The 18,144-nt window shown below is 39.7% G+C and overlaps 1 protein-coding gene and 1 long non-coding RNA gene across 6 annotated transcripts in view; one reads left to right on the top strand and one right to left on the bottom strand.

Annotated features, from left to right (window-relative positions):
• si:dkey-191m6.4 (rho GTPase-activating protein 22) overlaps window positions 1–18,144 on the bottom strand; it is a 44,665-nt gene that overhangs the window by 9,938 nt on the left and 16,583 nt on the right. For 4 of the 5 annotated variants that reach the window (XM_044338382.1, XM_044338381.1, XM_044338383.1 and 1 more), the window contains 2 exons: window positions 15,000–15,087; window positions 1,989–2,117 (listed from right to left, as the gene is read on the bottom strand). In XM_044338382.1, the coding sequence (XP_044194317.1) occupies window positions 1,989–2,117; window positions 15,000–15,087 (217 nt within the window). Of the gene's footprint in view, window positions 1–1,988; window positions 2,118–9,219; window positions 9,652–14,999; window positions 15,088–18,144 lie in introns of those variants that run through there. The other variant, XM_044338385.1, reaches the window with a different exon arrangement.
• On the top strand, window positions 2,073–14,111 carry LOC122971649. The gene is made up of 2 exons (XR_006399541.1): window positions 2,073–2,160; window positions 13,848–14,111. It is a non-coding gene; the product is annotated as an uncharacterized LOC122971649 (long non-coding RNA).

Genomic DNA, 18,144 nt, shown 5'->3' with positions numbered 1-18,144 from the left:
AAATGAGACTAGTGATGACATACACTATATCATTGGTGTGTTATTCTACATTTATCTCCCTATTAATAAACCACTCTTTTGTAATCCAACACTTTGCTGTTCAGCTGCTCTAAATGTCCCAGTTCACACCCAGGCAGGCCTGGTAATATTTCTGGACTCCTGTCAAGTACACTAACAGCCAGACCGGAGCAGACAGGATGAGAATTAACCAGAGGTTCACTGCTGCTTAGAAAAAAGACTTGAAGGAGCAGAAGAAACTCTTCTTGACTGGATCGCTACACTGCATTCACTACATTTATGCTCGTAGTTTACTACTCAACAAGCTCTAGCCAAAGAGCACCTCAACAGGTGTCACCACAGGCAGACACCCCATAGAAGCACTCTGTCCTCTATTTTTGAATTTAAACCAACAGTGTACTGGAATAGATTGACTGCAAACTCTTATCACATGTCTCCAGTCAGGTACCATAGCTGGACACCAGGAATAGAGACAGCAGGGTGAGAATTAACTGCAGGCTAAAGAAATGAGACACAGTAGGGGCAGGTGATACTTTGCATGACAGGGCTCAAGTTGTAACTAATACAGTATAATATAGACACACCAGAGAGGTGGGCTGTAATCTTTTCCAATTTCAGCAGCAATATCTGGTTTCAAGAAGTGTTTGGAGATGTGTGGAGCCTACAGGGCAGAGAGGAAATGGAGACTTCCTGGCTTGCTTGGAAGGAACTGCTTTGGTCCAAGTTAAAAAGTTGCTTACAATAATTAGTGGCAAAGAAACTTGAATAAATATCGTCAGAACTATTGTTTGTTCTTTTTAAACACCCTGAACAAAATCTTAAGTTTCTCTAAACCTTTTTGTAGTTGGCTTTCTTTAATCTGTCTTGAATGTTTTGTTATGTTATTACTTAACAGACTGTGTCGCTTCCTGCAAACTAAATTTCCCATCAGAATATCTTAATTGTTCTCCATTCCCATGTGGTCAAACGTGTTCAGGGATGAGATAGTGGGCCTCATGCAAAACCAGTTGTACAAGTTAGTTCTTAAATGGTATGTATGAGGGATGTTAGAGAACCTGTGGCATTCACCAATTTCGTTGTTGTCCAGGCATGTTATAATAGTCATGCACAGACAGTCTGCCTGATGCCACACTTACAAATCATAATACCATGATCTGAATTTTAAATATGTTACAGAAATTGACAAAAATAAGTAAACTGAAGGCAAATATTGTTTATATTATTTTTTTCTGTTCACCATATAATCATCATGTCAACTTACTTTTTTTTTTAGGTTTTATGATTTCACTGGCATATTTTGTACAGTCCAGTAGTTGCCAGGGAAATTCTCTCAGTCCGACAGCTGTCTCAGGGTCTTGATGCATGTCTCTGTTCAGGATCATCCTCCGATATACAGTAATATCGGACAGTGTGACATCACCTGCTGTATAGTACTCTTCCGCCCATTTACATGACTGTCGCGTCCCCTCGATCACTTCCCATTTTAACTCATGGACTGCTTTAACTTTAGAAAGGCATTTTTTTAGCAACTAACTTCATATGAAGCCATTCCCAATTTATTTCTGTCACAGTACAGCGCTGCTTTGATGACACATTACTGGCAGCCTTTTTAGGTCCCCCTCACTTTACTAGTAATGACACTGCTGAGTTACGACAGCAGGACTTGAAGCTCAGCAGTGTGAAATTCTTCTTTTTACTCTTGGGTGACATTTTTGTGAATGAAACAAATAGAGCAGAACACGTATAGCAATTTAGAGGCATTGATTATGCAAATGATTAAATCTCATGAGCGCACACCTACTCATGAACAGGAAGCATTGATCAGGTTCAAATGAGCTATTTACAACAAGTTTGTGCAGTTCACAGAAGTTGCTGAATCTGACTTTGTAAATGTTGAGGCTCACTGTCTGTGTTTTTGAAAGTGATAATGTTTCTCATATTTGAGCTTGCAGTTAAAGGTTGGATTTTACCTCCTCCAAATGGCGCCCAGATGACTCGCCGTATTGCCTTGACCCAGTCATCCATGTCTGTCTGGGAGTTTGCCATGAGCAGGAAGGATTCATGGCTGATTGGTGCCCGGTCCTTGTCTCCTGTTCCACCTGTAAGAAAAAATGACGAGGAAGAAGGAGATAAAATGTAGGGGTGAGTGCACCAGAGAATTCCTGACAATTCTTGTAGGGACCTCATTGTAAGGGCAGTGTATTTGTGGCCTTTATCAGATTGCTAATGTTGCAGTTAGTTTGGGTTTGTGCGTGCACTGAGTTTGTGCCAGCTGTCTGTGTGAGCCAAAGTTAGTAACCTGTGTTGACTGGGCTGGCACCCACTGACCTTTGGCTAGCAGGCCTCTAGGTATTTTTCATAGAAAGACAGAAGAAAAACAGGTAGAGCACAGTATAAGCAGGCAGTGCTGCAGGGAGAATGAATCAGCACGCATAGCTGGATAGATTTGAGCACATTTAATTTTTCTAGTCCAGCAAGTTTTAAAATATGCTACTAATTAGTCACTCAGTTTGAGAAAGAACACTCATTTTTCATGTTTGGACATGTGAAAAAACCAACTGGATTTTAGTAATACTTTTGTGCAAAGAAAAAAAGACAAAAAGACATAGTTTAAGGTAAGACAGCTCAGTATATATGCTGATGTTTATTGTATGTGTGCTTTACAGTAAGTGTGTAACAGAAAGGTCCAACAATGCTGTTAGAATTAAGTCAAAATATAGCTTTTAATAGATGTATAATAATCCAGAAGAAAAAAAAAAATCAAATGCCAGCCAAATTAGTTTCATCTGGTGCTAGAGCCTGCATAGGGTTCCCACCAGGTTAAAACCACTGTGCTATAAAGGTTTCCCACCACTAGATGGCACAATGGTTCTGTTAAGCATTCTCTGTATTTGTACTCTATTTGTAACTCTCTCCTGTCCTCTAAATATGACACCAGTGAGTCCAAATCACATTTCCAAATGGAATTTAGCTGACACTGTGATCTAGAACAACTTTTAGTGAGCGCAGAGGTAGAATGAGACTAATTTTCTATGTTTCTTAAGCGCAACACTCACAGAATGATAATGAATAATGAGTGATGTTAGGCTGAGATAGAGTGCTAGACATGTTTTTTTCCTTTCACAACAGCAAAACTATATGAAATATGAACTACCTTCAATAATCATATGATAGATTGCTACATAAAGGAACCACATTGACACCGTAGGCAGCAAATGTATCCTATTTATTATCCTGCCCCTATCATCTTTTTGTATATATTGTTGGACATTTAAATGATGTGGAGAATATGTGATGTGTTTCCCATTTGGCTGAGCCATTAGTGTTGGATGATGTTGTTGCCACAGTCACAGTCATTGTTGTCACAGTCATTTAGCTGTGAGAAGGGAATCCAAATATAAACAGCGGTGCCATAAAGCTAAGTGCCATTGTCACCCAGCTTTGCAAACTCACACTGTCATGATGAACAACACACTGTGGTCTGTCTTCACATGTGCACCAGTACCTTGAAATGGAGATATACTGTTTTTGTCTGAAATATAGCTCCTTTCTGGTCATATTTTTAAGAGAAGACACCATCATGAGATTTAAGGTTCAAATCATGTGACAAACAATGTGGTTTTGTAATGTTGGCCTCATTAATGCATACATGCAGAGTGTGTATGGATATGGACAACTGAAACTAAATGGGCCCTTCAATTTGCCCTCAGGAAAAGAGGCAAATTAAAAGGGTGATAGTCAATATAAACTCAGACATTAAGGAGCCGGGACACATCCAATACTTCCTTTTCAAGAAACCAAGCCCTGATAACACACACATACACACACACTCAGATCCATTTAAAATCAATCCTAACATAGCCGACAGACACCAAAAACCATTGGAACATTCAAGCCTGGAGTAGATGGATGCATGAAAAGTACAAAGATCCCCTTTGGAGCCAATTAAGATAACACTGACTGCAAGGTTAACGGAAACACAATTTAAGTGAGCTTTCCTCTCAGTACAAAGTCTGAGTGATGAAGCAGATTTTTACACGGAATCAGTCTGAGCTTGACATTTGAGCCTGGGAAGAGGTTGAATGTTTACAGCATGTGTGCGTAAAGCTGCAGCGTGTTGAGTGTCTGTGTTTATTGAAGATATATTCACAATTATAGCTTCAGTTCCTAAATGTCAGACAGCTCACAGGTGGTGCTGACTGGGAAACAAAGAGAGGAAAGGGATGGAGGGAGGAGGACCTGTAGTTTTTATGGTGCAGCAGAAGAGCCTCTTTCTTGCTGATGTCATTGTGTGAAATTATAAACTCGTCCGTATGGGATGAGATACCACAACAAGGCAGTCAGGTGATGGTGATTCACTAAGTATTTATAGTCAAGGCCAGTCTGGGGAATTTTCTTCTCCACTTTTTCCTCTTTCCAGTGAGCTTATTCCACCAGTAACTTATTGATTGGTTGTTGATATTGTTATTTGAACAAATATGAAACAATGACTTTGTTAGATTTCAAAGGCTATGACGTTTTGCTCTTGTGTCTATGTTTATGGCCAGTGTGGGACAAGTTACTTGAAAAATGTAATTAATTACTCACAATAAATTACTTTACTTTACTAATTACTCAACACCGAAGTAATTAGTTAACATTACTTGTTACATTACTTTTGTTAGCAGCCAGCCTATGTTTTGGAGGTGTTTACTCACCATCAGCATTAGCTATTAACTGCACGTAGCTTTCAAGAAGTCCCACAGTTCACTCACCCTCCAACTTTTAACAAAACCAGGTGATTCCTGAGGTTTACCAGTAGTGTTAGCAAGGTTAGCAAGCCAGCGAAGAACACACAACACGTACAGTAAATTGTTTAGAGTAACCAGGAGGCTCATTTTGAAAGGTTGAGAATGTGGATTGGTATCTCTGGGACTGCCCTGAAGTGGTTTACCTCATACTTTTCTAACAGAAATTTCACTGTGTCTGTTGATGGCTTTACCTCCTTTCAAGCATTGTCTATGTATGGGGTGCCTCAGGGCTCCATTCTAGGACCAGTTTTATTTTCTCTTTATTTACTCCCTTTGAGCCACATTATTAACCCTCCTGTTGTCCTCGGGTCAATTTTGACCCAGGAAGACAACAGGAGTCATTATGTATGTTATTGTAGGTCATTATGTTATCAAAAAATTAAAATGGTTTCAAAACAGTATCCTGACTAAGAAATTATGAATTATTTTAACTATAGTTGAGATCAGAGGAAAATATGTTGATGGATTATGGCAGATTGGTATATGTAAAAGTTTAGTCAGGATACTGTTTTAAAACCATTTAAATTTTTTTGATGACAGCACATAATGATACCTGTTGTCCTCCCGGGTCAAAATTGATCCGAGGACAACAGGAGGGTTAAAAAGCATGATATTTCATTTCATTGCCACGCAGATGATACTCAGTTGTACTTGTCCTGCAAACCATCTGAATCAGCTAAGTTATCTTCACTGCATAACTATCTAGCTGCGATTAAGGATTGGATGGCAGAAAATTTTCTTCAGCTTAATTCCTCCAAAACGGAAATCCTTATTATAGGCCCTGAGCACACACATGGCCAAGTTCTGCCTGCTCTTGGCTCTCTAGCTCAGCATGTGGTACCCACTGTTAAAAACCTTGGAGTTATTTTAGATCAGAACCTCTCTCTCGAGTCCCATGTTAAAAGGCTAGCTCAGTTGTGTTTTTTCCACATGAGAAATATCTCTAGAATTAGATCTTTTATTTCTTTTAATGATCTTCAAAGAGTGATTCATGCTTTTATCACTTCTCATCTGGTTTATTGTAATGCTGTGTTTGCATGCCTTGGCCAAAACATGATTGCACGGCCTCAGGGTGTCCAAAATGCAGCTGCCAGACTTTTAACCAAATCACGAAAGCATGATCATATCTCCCCTATTTTAGCTTCCTTTCACTGGCTGCCTGTCTGTTTTAGAATTGATTTTAAAATTTTACTCTTGACCTTTAAGGCCCTGAACAGTATGGCACTAAGCTACCTGGCTGAGTTTCTAAATCATTACTCACCAGCACGTAGCTTGAGATCCTCTGATAAGGCCCTGTTAGCTATTCCCCACTCAAAGCTGAAGACCAAGGGTGACAGGGCTTTTGCTGTCAGGGCTTCAACCCTATGGAATAGCTCACCAGAGGAAATTAGACTAGAAAATTCACTGCCTTCTTTTAAATCATCTCTCAAAACTTATTTCTGCCGTATGGCTTTTGCTTAATTATTTTTCTGTAACTTTGTTTATCTGTTAATCTCATGTGTTACTTTTATCCATTACTTTTGTCATTACTTTTAACTGTTTTATGTGTTATTTTGTTTGTTGACTGTGATTGGATGTATTTGGATGTGTGTTTTCCTGCTTTCTTTTATTTGTTCTTGTTTGTGAAGCACTTTGTAACGGTTGTTTTGAAAAGCACTGTGTAAATAAAGTTTTTTATTATCATTATTATCATTATTATTACTATTATTATTATAATTATTATTGTTGTTGTTGTTATAATTATTTCTTGTTACAGAAAGGCACAGTCCTCCTCTTTGGTAGAAGTTAACAGTCTCCCCATGCTGGTGCCATGCCATTGGTTTAATGGCCTATTATTCTGAAACCCCAATAGCTTGAAAAACTTCCCATTGGTCCGAAAGCCCATTAGTCCGATGGCCTGTTATCCCGAGAACAAAAGCCCAGCGCCGAAGGCCCGTTGCTCTGAAAAAAAACTCTCTCTGGAATTTTTTGCCATTAATATCTTAGTGTATTTTGACATGCAAACGCAAAGATACCGTTTATAAAATGCTTGATTTTTTGTGCATGTAGTGCATACTATTTCTAATCCTAACCCTAACCCAAAAGACGACACAGGTAGCCTAATCGGAATGCCTAACCATACATTATGGCAGTGCGTCACCTTTCATCTGGCTTTTGGGACATGTTTCGAACTATTTGGGTGTTGACATAATGAGCCTTCAGACCAATGGGCAGTCCCCCCCGTGCTAGCCCCTGCGCCAAGCTAACACATCCCAGAGCAGTCTGAACACACAGAGTTGATATCAACCCTCCTTAAAAACAGCAAACACGACCGCGTAAAAATATCAAGTGTTACTAAAATAAGTAACTGCAATTCTAAATTTCAAACTGTAATCTTGTAATCTCTTACACCAGTTACTGAAAAAAGTCACATAAATGTAACGTGTAATGCATTACTGCCCAACACTGGACAACATAAAAGATGAATAAATAAAATCATCATTGGCTAGGGGCTATACACCAATTTACCCAAAGGCTGCAAAGCAAAATAATAAGAAAATAAGAAAATACAGACAGAGGGCAGAGTTTCTGTAGACATACACTGCCACACACCTCTAGTGGGTCATAAGTGATGACTGAGAGGGATTACTTTTGTATGAGTCTATACATTGTTTCCTGTATAGTATACATTTAAACAAACATGATATAACATGTTAATTAGGGAGCTTTAGAGGTGCTGGTAGGCATTTTTTTTGGACAGAGCTAGAGTAGCTGTATCCCCGCTGCTTCCAATCTTTATGCTAAAGCTAATTGTCTCTTAACTTTAGCTTCATATTGGGTATTATTTCATCTAACTCTCTGCAAGAAAGCAAATATTAAAGCACAGACAGACAGGCCTTCCACAGATCCACTTTCTAGGCCAGTGTGAGGATCAAACCTGTGACCTCACATTTACTGTGTCTCCAACTACTCGGCTCCTCAGTAGTCTAGCAAACAGTCATGCAGTTAATAAACTGTTTGGTGTCTTGGTGTGCTTTGTCCCTCAGGCCAAGTCCTCTATTAATAATGAGACTGATGATTGGACTCAGTGAATTGGTTGGGGATTAACTTTATATGACCTCTGTGCTGCTGTTTTTTATTGGTATTATGTATGAGAGAGAGAGACAGGAAGAGAAAGACAGACAGAGAGTAAATAACTGAATGAGTAGACAAACATTGAGGACCAATCAGTGCAGACAGTGGAATTATAGCTTACAGTACAGGGTCTACTACCTGATACTTAGCAACTACAGTACGCAGTTACTTAAAACCATATGTTGATGTACTACAGTAGAAATTTTATATTTCAGGATTTCCACTCAGGATATTAAAAAACTCCACTTATCTGATGATCAGTTTACAAGAATGAGTTATTTTTTTAAGCTTTTTAACACTTAATAACTTAAGCTCACTAGTCACAATTATATTTTTCTTAACAAAATGTAATTATAGCATTGCCCAGAAGGGATTAGTATTGCAGGACAGTGATGGTAATACAGTGTTTTAAAAGCTGTCAATATATATACTATAATATATGCATAATACATAGTATAAGAACGAATCACAACAAAATAACTTACTGATTGACCTTGTCCCACCATAAAGATCTAACCTTGTGTTTTTCATCCAGCATGTCTTGCTGTGGACACAACAAGGTCCCACCACAATATTGCTACTGTGAATGTAATGCACAGTAGACACTGAACCACAGTTATACTGTATCAGTAACTGTATTGCAACTGTACTATATCAGTGTGTAACTGACCTGTCTATCATGCAACCAACTGCAAAGAAAAGTAGCTACCTGCTACTTAAGAAAAAGATTCTGGAAGTCACCAGATAATATTTATTTGCATGACAGGATATTTCCTGATTTGCTAATTAGACACAAAGATCAAAGCAAGGTAGAGGTTTTTAAGAAGCAATACAACTTTTGAAAAAAATAAAGATAAAACAAACAATAATAATCCTTATCTACATTGTGCAACAATTAATCTATTCACTCTCATTTATTTAAACATTTTGCAAAAGTGACAAGCAGAACCTTTCCTGGCAAAACTTTGTACACAAAGTCATTGCATTGTTTATCCCTGTCTTGCTTTTCCATAGAAAATTTGAAAATACATTCAGCTAAAATTTCTATTACATTTGAAGAATAGATTTTTTTCAAAGATGTGACAATCTCAATACATGATGTATCCTGCAAACAGGCATCAGCCGATAGGGCCAGAACAGGAGACAATGCCTTAAAACTATGCAACAAAGCCACAAGTAAGAGGTTATTTTACACATACTGCATATCTGCACCTCCATCAGTCTCAAAGCTACTCAGGCACTTCACTTCAGCCTATACTACACTAGTTAAAAATCTCCAGTAACTGTTTCCCGTTACCTTGGAGATGTTGTTTCTTCAGTCTGTCCGGCTTGCAGCAGACCGGCCCCATGTCTGTGTGAGCGGCGCAGGCTGGAGCTGGGACTGGCTCTGGCCTAATGCTTCTGCTGCATGAAGCGGCTTCTCCGCTTGGAAGTCCGTTTGGAAGCAGATCAGTAAGCAGGTAGCACTGACGGCCAGAACCTGCCAGTGAGGCATGCTCGATGCCAGCGCAAACAAAACCCGTTAAACGAGTCCCACTTCTTGCTCTTCACTCATTTATACTGTCCATTCATTCACTCCTTTCTTCCCGTCGCGTTCATTCAGCAGTGTGGGCAGCAGGTTCTTTCCCTCAGCCCCCCCTGGGGAGAAGTAAATCCCTGAGGAGGAGTGTAACAAGGCTCTCTCTCTCTCTTACTTTCTGTCTGTGTGTGTGCAGTAAGTGGGAGATGGGCTGTCCTCCAATCTTTGCCAAACAAACTTGTACACACACACACAGAGGGAAAGCAGACAATGCCAATCAATCTCTGTGAGATACAGACAGTACAGACTTTGGATTCCTTTAAGTCACTCCTGATTTAGGCTCATACGGAACTGTGTGGATATAATTATCTGTGACTTTTTGTGTTGAACAAAATCACTTTTACCACTGTTTTTTGTTTTACTGCTACTCTTAGATACAAAAGGCATGTAATGATGGCCAACACTGCTGAGAAAAGAAAGAGAAAATTAAATTTAATCTATATCATGTCTTGCCCACTTTTGCTTGACTGACAGGTGATCAGTTCACAGTTGAAGTTCAGAAACACCCCAGCAAGGGTCACAGATGATGAGAAAATGAACAACAGAAAAACAGAGATGTGATTTCTGTGTTCTTATCAATGCCCATATTGTCTTACTGCTATTGGATTTAACACCGTCAAAAACATCTCAAATGTTTACAGTGTACATGACATTCTTGGAGTTTGTTGTATTTACAGTAGTGCATGTTTTTTAACCCACTATCCCATATTTACAGTGTAATGATGTTACCTACAGGGAGGTGAAAGCATGACTGTCAGTGTTTGTGTATACACTGCAATAAAGCTTAATCATTTAACCAGTTTCTTCACCCACAGTAACAGAACATAGAACTAAATGTAGCGCAGCTAAAAAAAAGCTGTGTTTTGGGTAAAAGTTGATGTATCTTGAGCAATAAACCACTCTATTTCTACTACGCTGACAGGCTGTCACTCCTCCCACGGATACTTAATATCCCTCAGGTGCGCGTAACACGTTCGGTCCATCTAGAAAGGCCTTTTGGTAAATGCAAGGAAAAAAAAATTACTAACCGAAGAAACTGGGTACACAAAGATATTATATAAAGGAATAGTCAGACATTTTGGAAAATACATTAATTTACTTACTTGGCAAAAGTGAGACAAGAAAGTTGATACTGCGCATGTTAATATGCTACATATAAAGGAAATTAGCTTAGTTTAGCATAAAGACTGGATTTACGTGGGACTGCTAGCTTAGCTGTACAATTGTAAAAACAACAACAATAACAACAAAAACAAGACTATGACTGTGTCCAACATTGCTCTGTTGTTCACTTATTTAGTACTAGACACTCAATACTTACAGTGCTCATTTTGCATCTATAAAATATGGTGCATTTCATTGTGGAATTGTTAGCAGAAAGTAGCGCACAGTACATGCCATGGACACAACTTTTTTGTTTCATGGTAGAATTTTTGGGGGTAGTGGATAAATTTACACTCTCAGAATTCTGACACTCAATTGAAATGGCAGACAGTAAGGGATTTTGGAGTCTACAGCCATGCTAGCGGCTCTGTGAGACTGGTGCTTTGAGCTAACTGCAACCATTAGCATGCTATTATGCTCACAATGATGATGCTAACATGGTGATGTATGTTGACCATGTTCATCATCTTAACTTGGCGTGTTAGCACACTGTAGCTACTAATGTGTACTACAAAGTACAGCTGAGGCTGATGAGAATCGTTTTTCCGGTATTTGGTGGTAAATCTTATTACATATACATTATTATAGTATTGGATAAATTGAAATTTTGACCCGATGATGTTGCTAGATGAAAGTCAGGAGATCACCAAAGAGATTGCAATTCATCCAGAGCAGGACATGAATGTATGTACCACATTTCATGGCAATCCAATAGTTGTTGAGACATTTCACTCACTGAAAGTAAATGAGCATTTCCCTAAAAGGCAAAACATTTCTTAACTTATGACATCCAGCAGCATAAGAGGATCATATTTGTCTCTATATGTATCTTGTTATGCTGTTTGAAGGCTCTAAACTGTCTGACCTAATGAGTGGATTATCATAGTGGCCAATATATACACTTTGTGTTAATGTTACAGAGGTGAAAGGGCAAAGGCCTCTAGTGTAACCATGTGTTTTGGTGATGCTGGCTGCAGGACAGGCAACAGGACTCTGAACTCTGATGTGGGCTTGTTGGTGCATTTCTGAGACCCAGAAAAAGCCAAGTGTGTGTTTGTGCATGCATGGATGGAGTGTGAGTGTGTGGGCTGCCTAAACGGCTGGTCCACAATAATTAATTAGCAGAGGCTGTCACGTTTGCATAGGCACAAGTATGTGTTGTATGTGTGTGTGTGTGCTGTTTTCCAGATGACTTAATTGCCTCACACCGCCACAACAGAGGGCTTATTGCCTTGAGTCAGCCGTTAAATACAAAGAATATTTTAAAATATCCAATTATTTGCCCATTTCCTTCGTGCCTACAGGCTTTGAGACAAGCTCAATTCAAACTCAGGCACATGACTGTGGAATCGGCTTTGTTTGGGTGCACTGCTTGCTCTGTCTGCAGTACATACAGATTTAAAAAAAACAAAAAAAACACTGTAGGAGTCCAATTCTTAATAACATGCGTGCTGAACTACTGCTGTTATTTTACTCAGATGCCAAGAGGAAATTACAAGGAGTTTTGTGCTCTGTTTGCTTCCACCCAGCAGATGTCTGCAGTGTTGATGTGAGATAAATGTACACAAAGAGACTTTTATAGTGACAGTGACCTTGAGAATGTTCCCATAAGACATCTGTACTGAATGATTTTATAATTCTCAACCCTTTTCAATTCATTGTTTACTTTTGAGCATGAACATCGGAGAGCTAATTTATGAGAAAGTGTTCTCAATCTGCTTTTATAAACACAGATAAAGAAGTACACTGTGTTTTGGACACATTTAACACATAGCATTAGTATAGCGTGTGTGTGGTTGTTTTAGAAGTTCAGCGTCTTGCAGCTGCTATCTGTCTTGTATCTACTTTTTGCAACAGGGCTGGATACTCCACATCTCCACAATAAACATGACCAATGGAGTTACCCTGTGGCTGGACACACATACACACACACACACACACACACACACACACACACACACACACACACACAGAGTCTTGCAAAAAACAAAGTCCATCAGTCAATGACATGACCCAGATGAACAGCCAAGGTCCCTGGGCTCCTTTGAAGGACAAGGCTACTATTACAGTGGACAAAGGAGTGCTGAAAGTGAGGGAAAGTCAGCAGCTGATTTATCAGCACTCATCCACCCTCATTCCTGCTCTGGTTTCACCTCATGTTGAGGGTTTATCAGTCTGGGAATCCTAATCAGTTATTAGTCTTGCCTCTCAGATGTGTGGTTTTTCTACCATTTTTATGGTAGCAAATACAATGCTACTGTTAGTGATGCCCCCCTGTTACAGGATTATACAGTGTGCTACACACAAAATGGTGCACTTTTACACCTTTCTAGAAAATGAGTTTTTCTCTAAGATCATCTGAAATGACAGTGCTGTTCAAATTATCTGTAGCTTACTGGATGAATGCCCAAAATAAACATTTTTTCATTTATACCAGTTAAGTCAGCAGAAACTCCTTAAAAAACAGTGCGTAAGAACTCAAATCAAATCAAAGAACCCTTAAAAAACGCTCTCCTCTTATCAATTGATTGCTGAGACGTCCTTGAGAGGCAGTAAAGAATGTAGTGGCATGGTGCTCCTTTAAGGAGTGTATAGTAGCATAAAAGAGTGGAAGATATTTGTGTAAAAGAGCATCAGTGCTCATTGAGCTTGTTGCTGATTAGTGTTTTGCCAGAGCGAGCTGAGAGTTGGCAGGTTTCTCCTCCAAACAGTTGCTACGGTACACTAAAGCTATACTGATCAATGAAATCAGCTGCTGTTGTGTTTGGTACAGGATGCTGATTGTGGGAGGAGGCAATATCCTCTATAAAGAATTACTTTAACACAATATGAAATCTTAAATCTCTGAGTCTATTTATTTCATACAATAGGAGTGAATGAAGCCTTCATCACTCTAAGCCGATTATAGACCAGAGAAAGAAACTCTCCCCAAGCAGCCGACAAATCTAATATCTTGTAAACAGAAGATGTAGTCGGCTTTAAGGTGATAAGCAGGGGGACCCAAAGAGAGAATTAATTCTGATCATGCTGAAAGATTCCTGCTGCTGTCAAGTACAGCAAGAGAAGCTTTGGAGAGCAGCTCCTCTGTTGTAGTTGATGCTACATTTTCAACCCTGTACATTTCATTCAGACCTGAATATACATCTGATCTTCTCTCGCTTCTCTCCCATCTCTTCTCCCAGGGTGCTTGCCTGCAGGCCTGTCCACAAGTTAGAGACTCATTGGGGTTCACACCCGTCTGCTATGTTGACTGGCCGTAAACAAAACACACAGAGACTCACAGGCCTGTCAGCCATTCTAAACACAAGGAGAGACCTCCAAGCAAACACTCCCTGAATGACAGAGTGATATGGGGAGCCAGCAAGATGTACTATACACAACTGGGGTCAGCTTTTTTTTTTTTTTTTTTTTGCCTTGAATTTCATCCAACAAGACCTGGAAAGTTACAGACTGGACCGTGAATCTACAAAATCACTTCCACATGCACACTGACAAATGTACACTTCAATACACTCGTAAAAATAAATGTTACATTGATCTAAGTAAAGCCATGAAAGGCTATGTGAGGTCAATCTAACCAGACTTTTCAGCCGCAGGCAAAGCTTCTGTATGTTGGTTGCGGGTGGAACATGTGAAGCATGACGGCTCGAGATGACGGAGAGGCTGTTTTCTATTTATTTGACGTTACTTCTTGCAGGAATCAACTTTCACACTTCACAAGCTAGAAATGTAATACTGGCGCACAATGTCACAATCTGACCGGCTCTGAGGTCATGAGATGTGAGGTTAGGGGGTTTACCGCCACACTGACTAACCCTTGGCTAATAGTGCTCCCTGCTGTTTGAATACCAAATAGCAACCAGAGGAAAAAGGTAGTCATGTAGAGGGTTTCCCCCTTTCTGTTCATATATCTGGGGCCAGATGTAGAAGTAGATGTAGTGTACGCACAAAAAACACTTTTTTACCACCACTTCCATATGGATAATTCAGGTCAGATTAGAAAATTGTCAGGTTTGCATTAATGATAATCTAAGATGCTGTACAGTGGAAAGTGGGAACACAAGCTACAATATGTTGAGAGATGAAGGGCGGGAAAACTGTCACACGTACTATGGCAACCAGAGGAACACAAAAGACTAACCTTAACCCCACAAAATAGATTTTTAGAGGTGGATAACCACAGTCAAACTGCATGATATTACTCAAATGTACGCTGTAGCCATCGACACAAATGAGGCCATGAATTAAATCATTGTTGCATTTCAGGGTGTGTTGGCAGAGATGTGTATTGAGTCAGGGACGAGGAGGAGGAGAAAGGGGATAGTGGATCTCACCTGGTACAATCTCAAAGAGGTGTCTCCCTGGTTCGTCCGGGTTCGCTGTGAGCTCGTTCACCTGGCATCCCTGCAGAGTTATACAGCCCTGAAACACACACACAGAGAGGCATTCAAACACTGAGCTTGAACAAATTAAAATATGTTTTCCCCGACTCCCCCCTTCCTACCTTTTGTCCATTTTTCTTCTTCTTCTCACGCTTGTGTGTTCCTTACTCTTTCGACTGTCTTTCTTTGTGTCTTTTCATTTCTCCTTGCCCCCCTGTTGTCCTCTGTCCCCTTTTTCTAGTCTTTTTAATTTTTCATTGAATTCTCTGAGGGCTGAACAATATTTTTATATAGAGATGGCAGTTTGAAAGAGTGCAATTCTCACATTTTTAATTGTAAGTTACTGTGTCTTACTGTGTCTTTACAAGCTGTAACCAGTAAAAGTTCAAGCTGGTGGCTGTTAATGAGGACTCACTATGCAGCTACCAGAATAAATTATGTTTTTCTTACTTTACAGTCGCCTCATTATTTTCCAGCTTATAGGTCACTGAGGACATTTCTTATCATCTGCAGAGTATGGATGCTCTACACTTTATCTGTAACTAATTTTATGAGTGGATCTGTGACTGAAATGCTGGAGTTCCAGGAAATATCCTTGCAGGGCCGTGATATATGATATACAGTTGTAGATCAGGGCTAAACACGCTTGCAGATAATCTCGTTTAATACCATGTAAACCACAAATGGAGACTCGGAGTTTAATTAACACGATTTAAATTGCAATTGCAACATCAGAAAAATCCAAATGAGATATTTTCCTCTAATCTTTCAGCCCTGAATTAATCTATCCTTCCTGTCTGCCCTCCTTCCTCCTTTCCTCCTTCCATTCTTCCTCTCATCCTTGCTCCTTCCCTCTTCCCACTCTTAACCCTTCCACCATTTTAAGCAGCTACTTCTGTGATTGAACAGGGACCCACACAGATTATCAGAATACATTATCCAGATCAATATCCATTTGCACCAAGAACTAAGGCCAAGTGAGCTGTGAAGAGATGCCAGTGTCTGTGGGTCGGCCCCGTTAATCTGCACACTGGCATCCTCCATCAAACAGGCAGAGGAGTCTGCCAAATCGCTTCAACCGGAGGGCCAGGCTGTCGCCAACATTAGTTGCCATGGCAACAAATGGAAGAGGTGGGAGCTGGGGATGGATGGAGCACAGGGGCAGGGCAGGAACCAGTGGGGGGTGGGGGGGACTCCCAAGGGTGCTATGTGCTCAGAATAACACGAGACACGAGTAGCTGGCCGGCGATGAATGAATAAAAAAAGGCAACACGTAACCCAAGAAAGCAAATCATACAGTTAGAGACTGAAAATGTAGAATAGACAGCATATTTTTCTAGGTCTTAGTTTGTTGACAGTGACTTTGCAGTACAGCCAGATGACATGGCAGAAATATATATCTAGATAATTTTTAAAGTCAAACTAAATCCATATTTTGTTTGAAATTGATCAGTATTATCTTATTTAAATGAAAGCTTTATGTAGTTGTAGATGCTCGTATGGTACATTTGCTGTTCTTTACATCCATCTTTTACATCCAGATGTGTCATAAATCTGTGTATGCACAAACTGGAAAAATACTTACCCACATTTCCTCTCTCAGCTTTTTAAAACCGTGCTTACATACTGTTCACGTCTTATTTCAGTTGCTGTGAAACTGCACACAGGCCCTCAACTAGCCCTAAACAGATGTGGACACACCCAGCTTAACCTGGTTTGCACATAAATGTCAATCATCATCCTGGACCAGAAAACCAGCCCAGGCCCCAGAAGACTCGTTCTCACTTTCATCTCACTTTGGCACCTTCCTAAACCAGTGCCAAAGCAGCCAGTGTACAGTTACACACAGACATTACACACTGCTATTGATTTAAAACGTGTGTGTAGGCCCTAAATTGAGCCTCATAAACACCCCAACCTCCTATTGTTTTACACATGCCATGGAGCTCCGACCAAGTCTCTCAACAGCTGTCTCCTTACATCTAAATCTGTGCTGACGTGATCCCTTTCAAACCGGCAGCAGTGAACCAGTGACAGAACCTGAGCTGATCATATTCAATGCTAAAGCTCAAGCTAACAGTAAAGCTAACACTTAAGTCAGTTAATCACTCAATCCCACAGAATTTTGTTTTATGTTCTCACTCAAATGTGCTTTCCCTTGGATTCAATGTGTCTTGTGGATCCAAAAAAAAAAAAGGTAACATTTCCACTGGATGTAATGATGCAGCCATAAGCAACCCAAGATACCAAGTCTCAGGTTTAAATATTTCACTCAAAATAAACAACATACATATATAGAGAAAATTTGACGTGATGTGAAGGAGGTCACCAATAGAATTATCACCCAACTCTAATTCCTCTCAGCTCATCAAAATATTTTAGCATCTTTCAGCTCATTGTTTTGGTTTTAAAGTCCACACTTTATTGTTTTGGTTTAGTCTCACCACTCTCATCTGCATCGTTTCCAGCCGCAGCAGGCAATCGTCTTCCGTGATAAAGCTCTGATAAACCCCACTGTACGCCGCCTTCCCAGACAACGTTAGCAACTAGCTGGTGAACATAGTGGGGAATTTAGCAGCTTAACAATCAGATACTGTGTCAGTATATGTTGGAATATGTTGTGTTTACAGTCTGTTCTACTGCCCCCATGTGGCACAAAAATCAATTAACATGGCTTTAAAAGGAAAACTGTTTTTTTTAAAGTTCAACCTTGATTATTTCTTCAAGTGTCATTTTACCTTATGATAACTAGGCTATTGTTTGCTGCATTTGCCATTCAAAATGATGTGAGCTGACGATCAGTAAAAAAAAAAATTAACGCTTTAACAGTCACCCATGAAAAGACCTATACAAAATAAATATTGTACATTAAATTCTCTTAATTTGACATATGCATTGTTGATATCTGGCTGCTTTTTTACAGGGAACAATTCATCTGATTTACAGGAAGTTAGTTACCAATTGATTTGATTGACAGGTGGTCTCTGCACCTAAATATCACATTAAGGGGAATTAAGCAATCCAGAACAAGCTCTCTAGACTCACAGCTTTATTAAATTTGATTAATTGCAGCTGAAGATTGATTATGTATTCAGAG

This window comes from Thunnus albacares, chromosome 20 (genome assembly GCF_914725855.1).
Source record: "Thunnus albacares chromosome 20, fThuAlb1.1, whole genome shotgun sequence".
Classification (NCBI taxonomy): domain Eukaryota; kingdom Metazoa; phylum Chordata; class Actinopteri; order Scombriformes; family Scombridae; genus Thunnus; species Thunnus albacares.
This window is presented reverse-complemented; position numbering and strand designations above follow the sequence as displayed.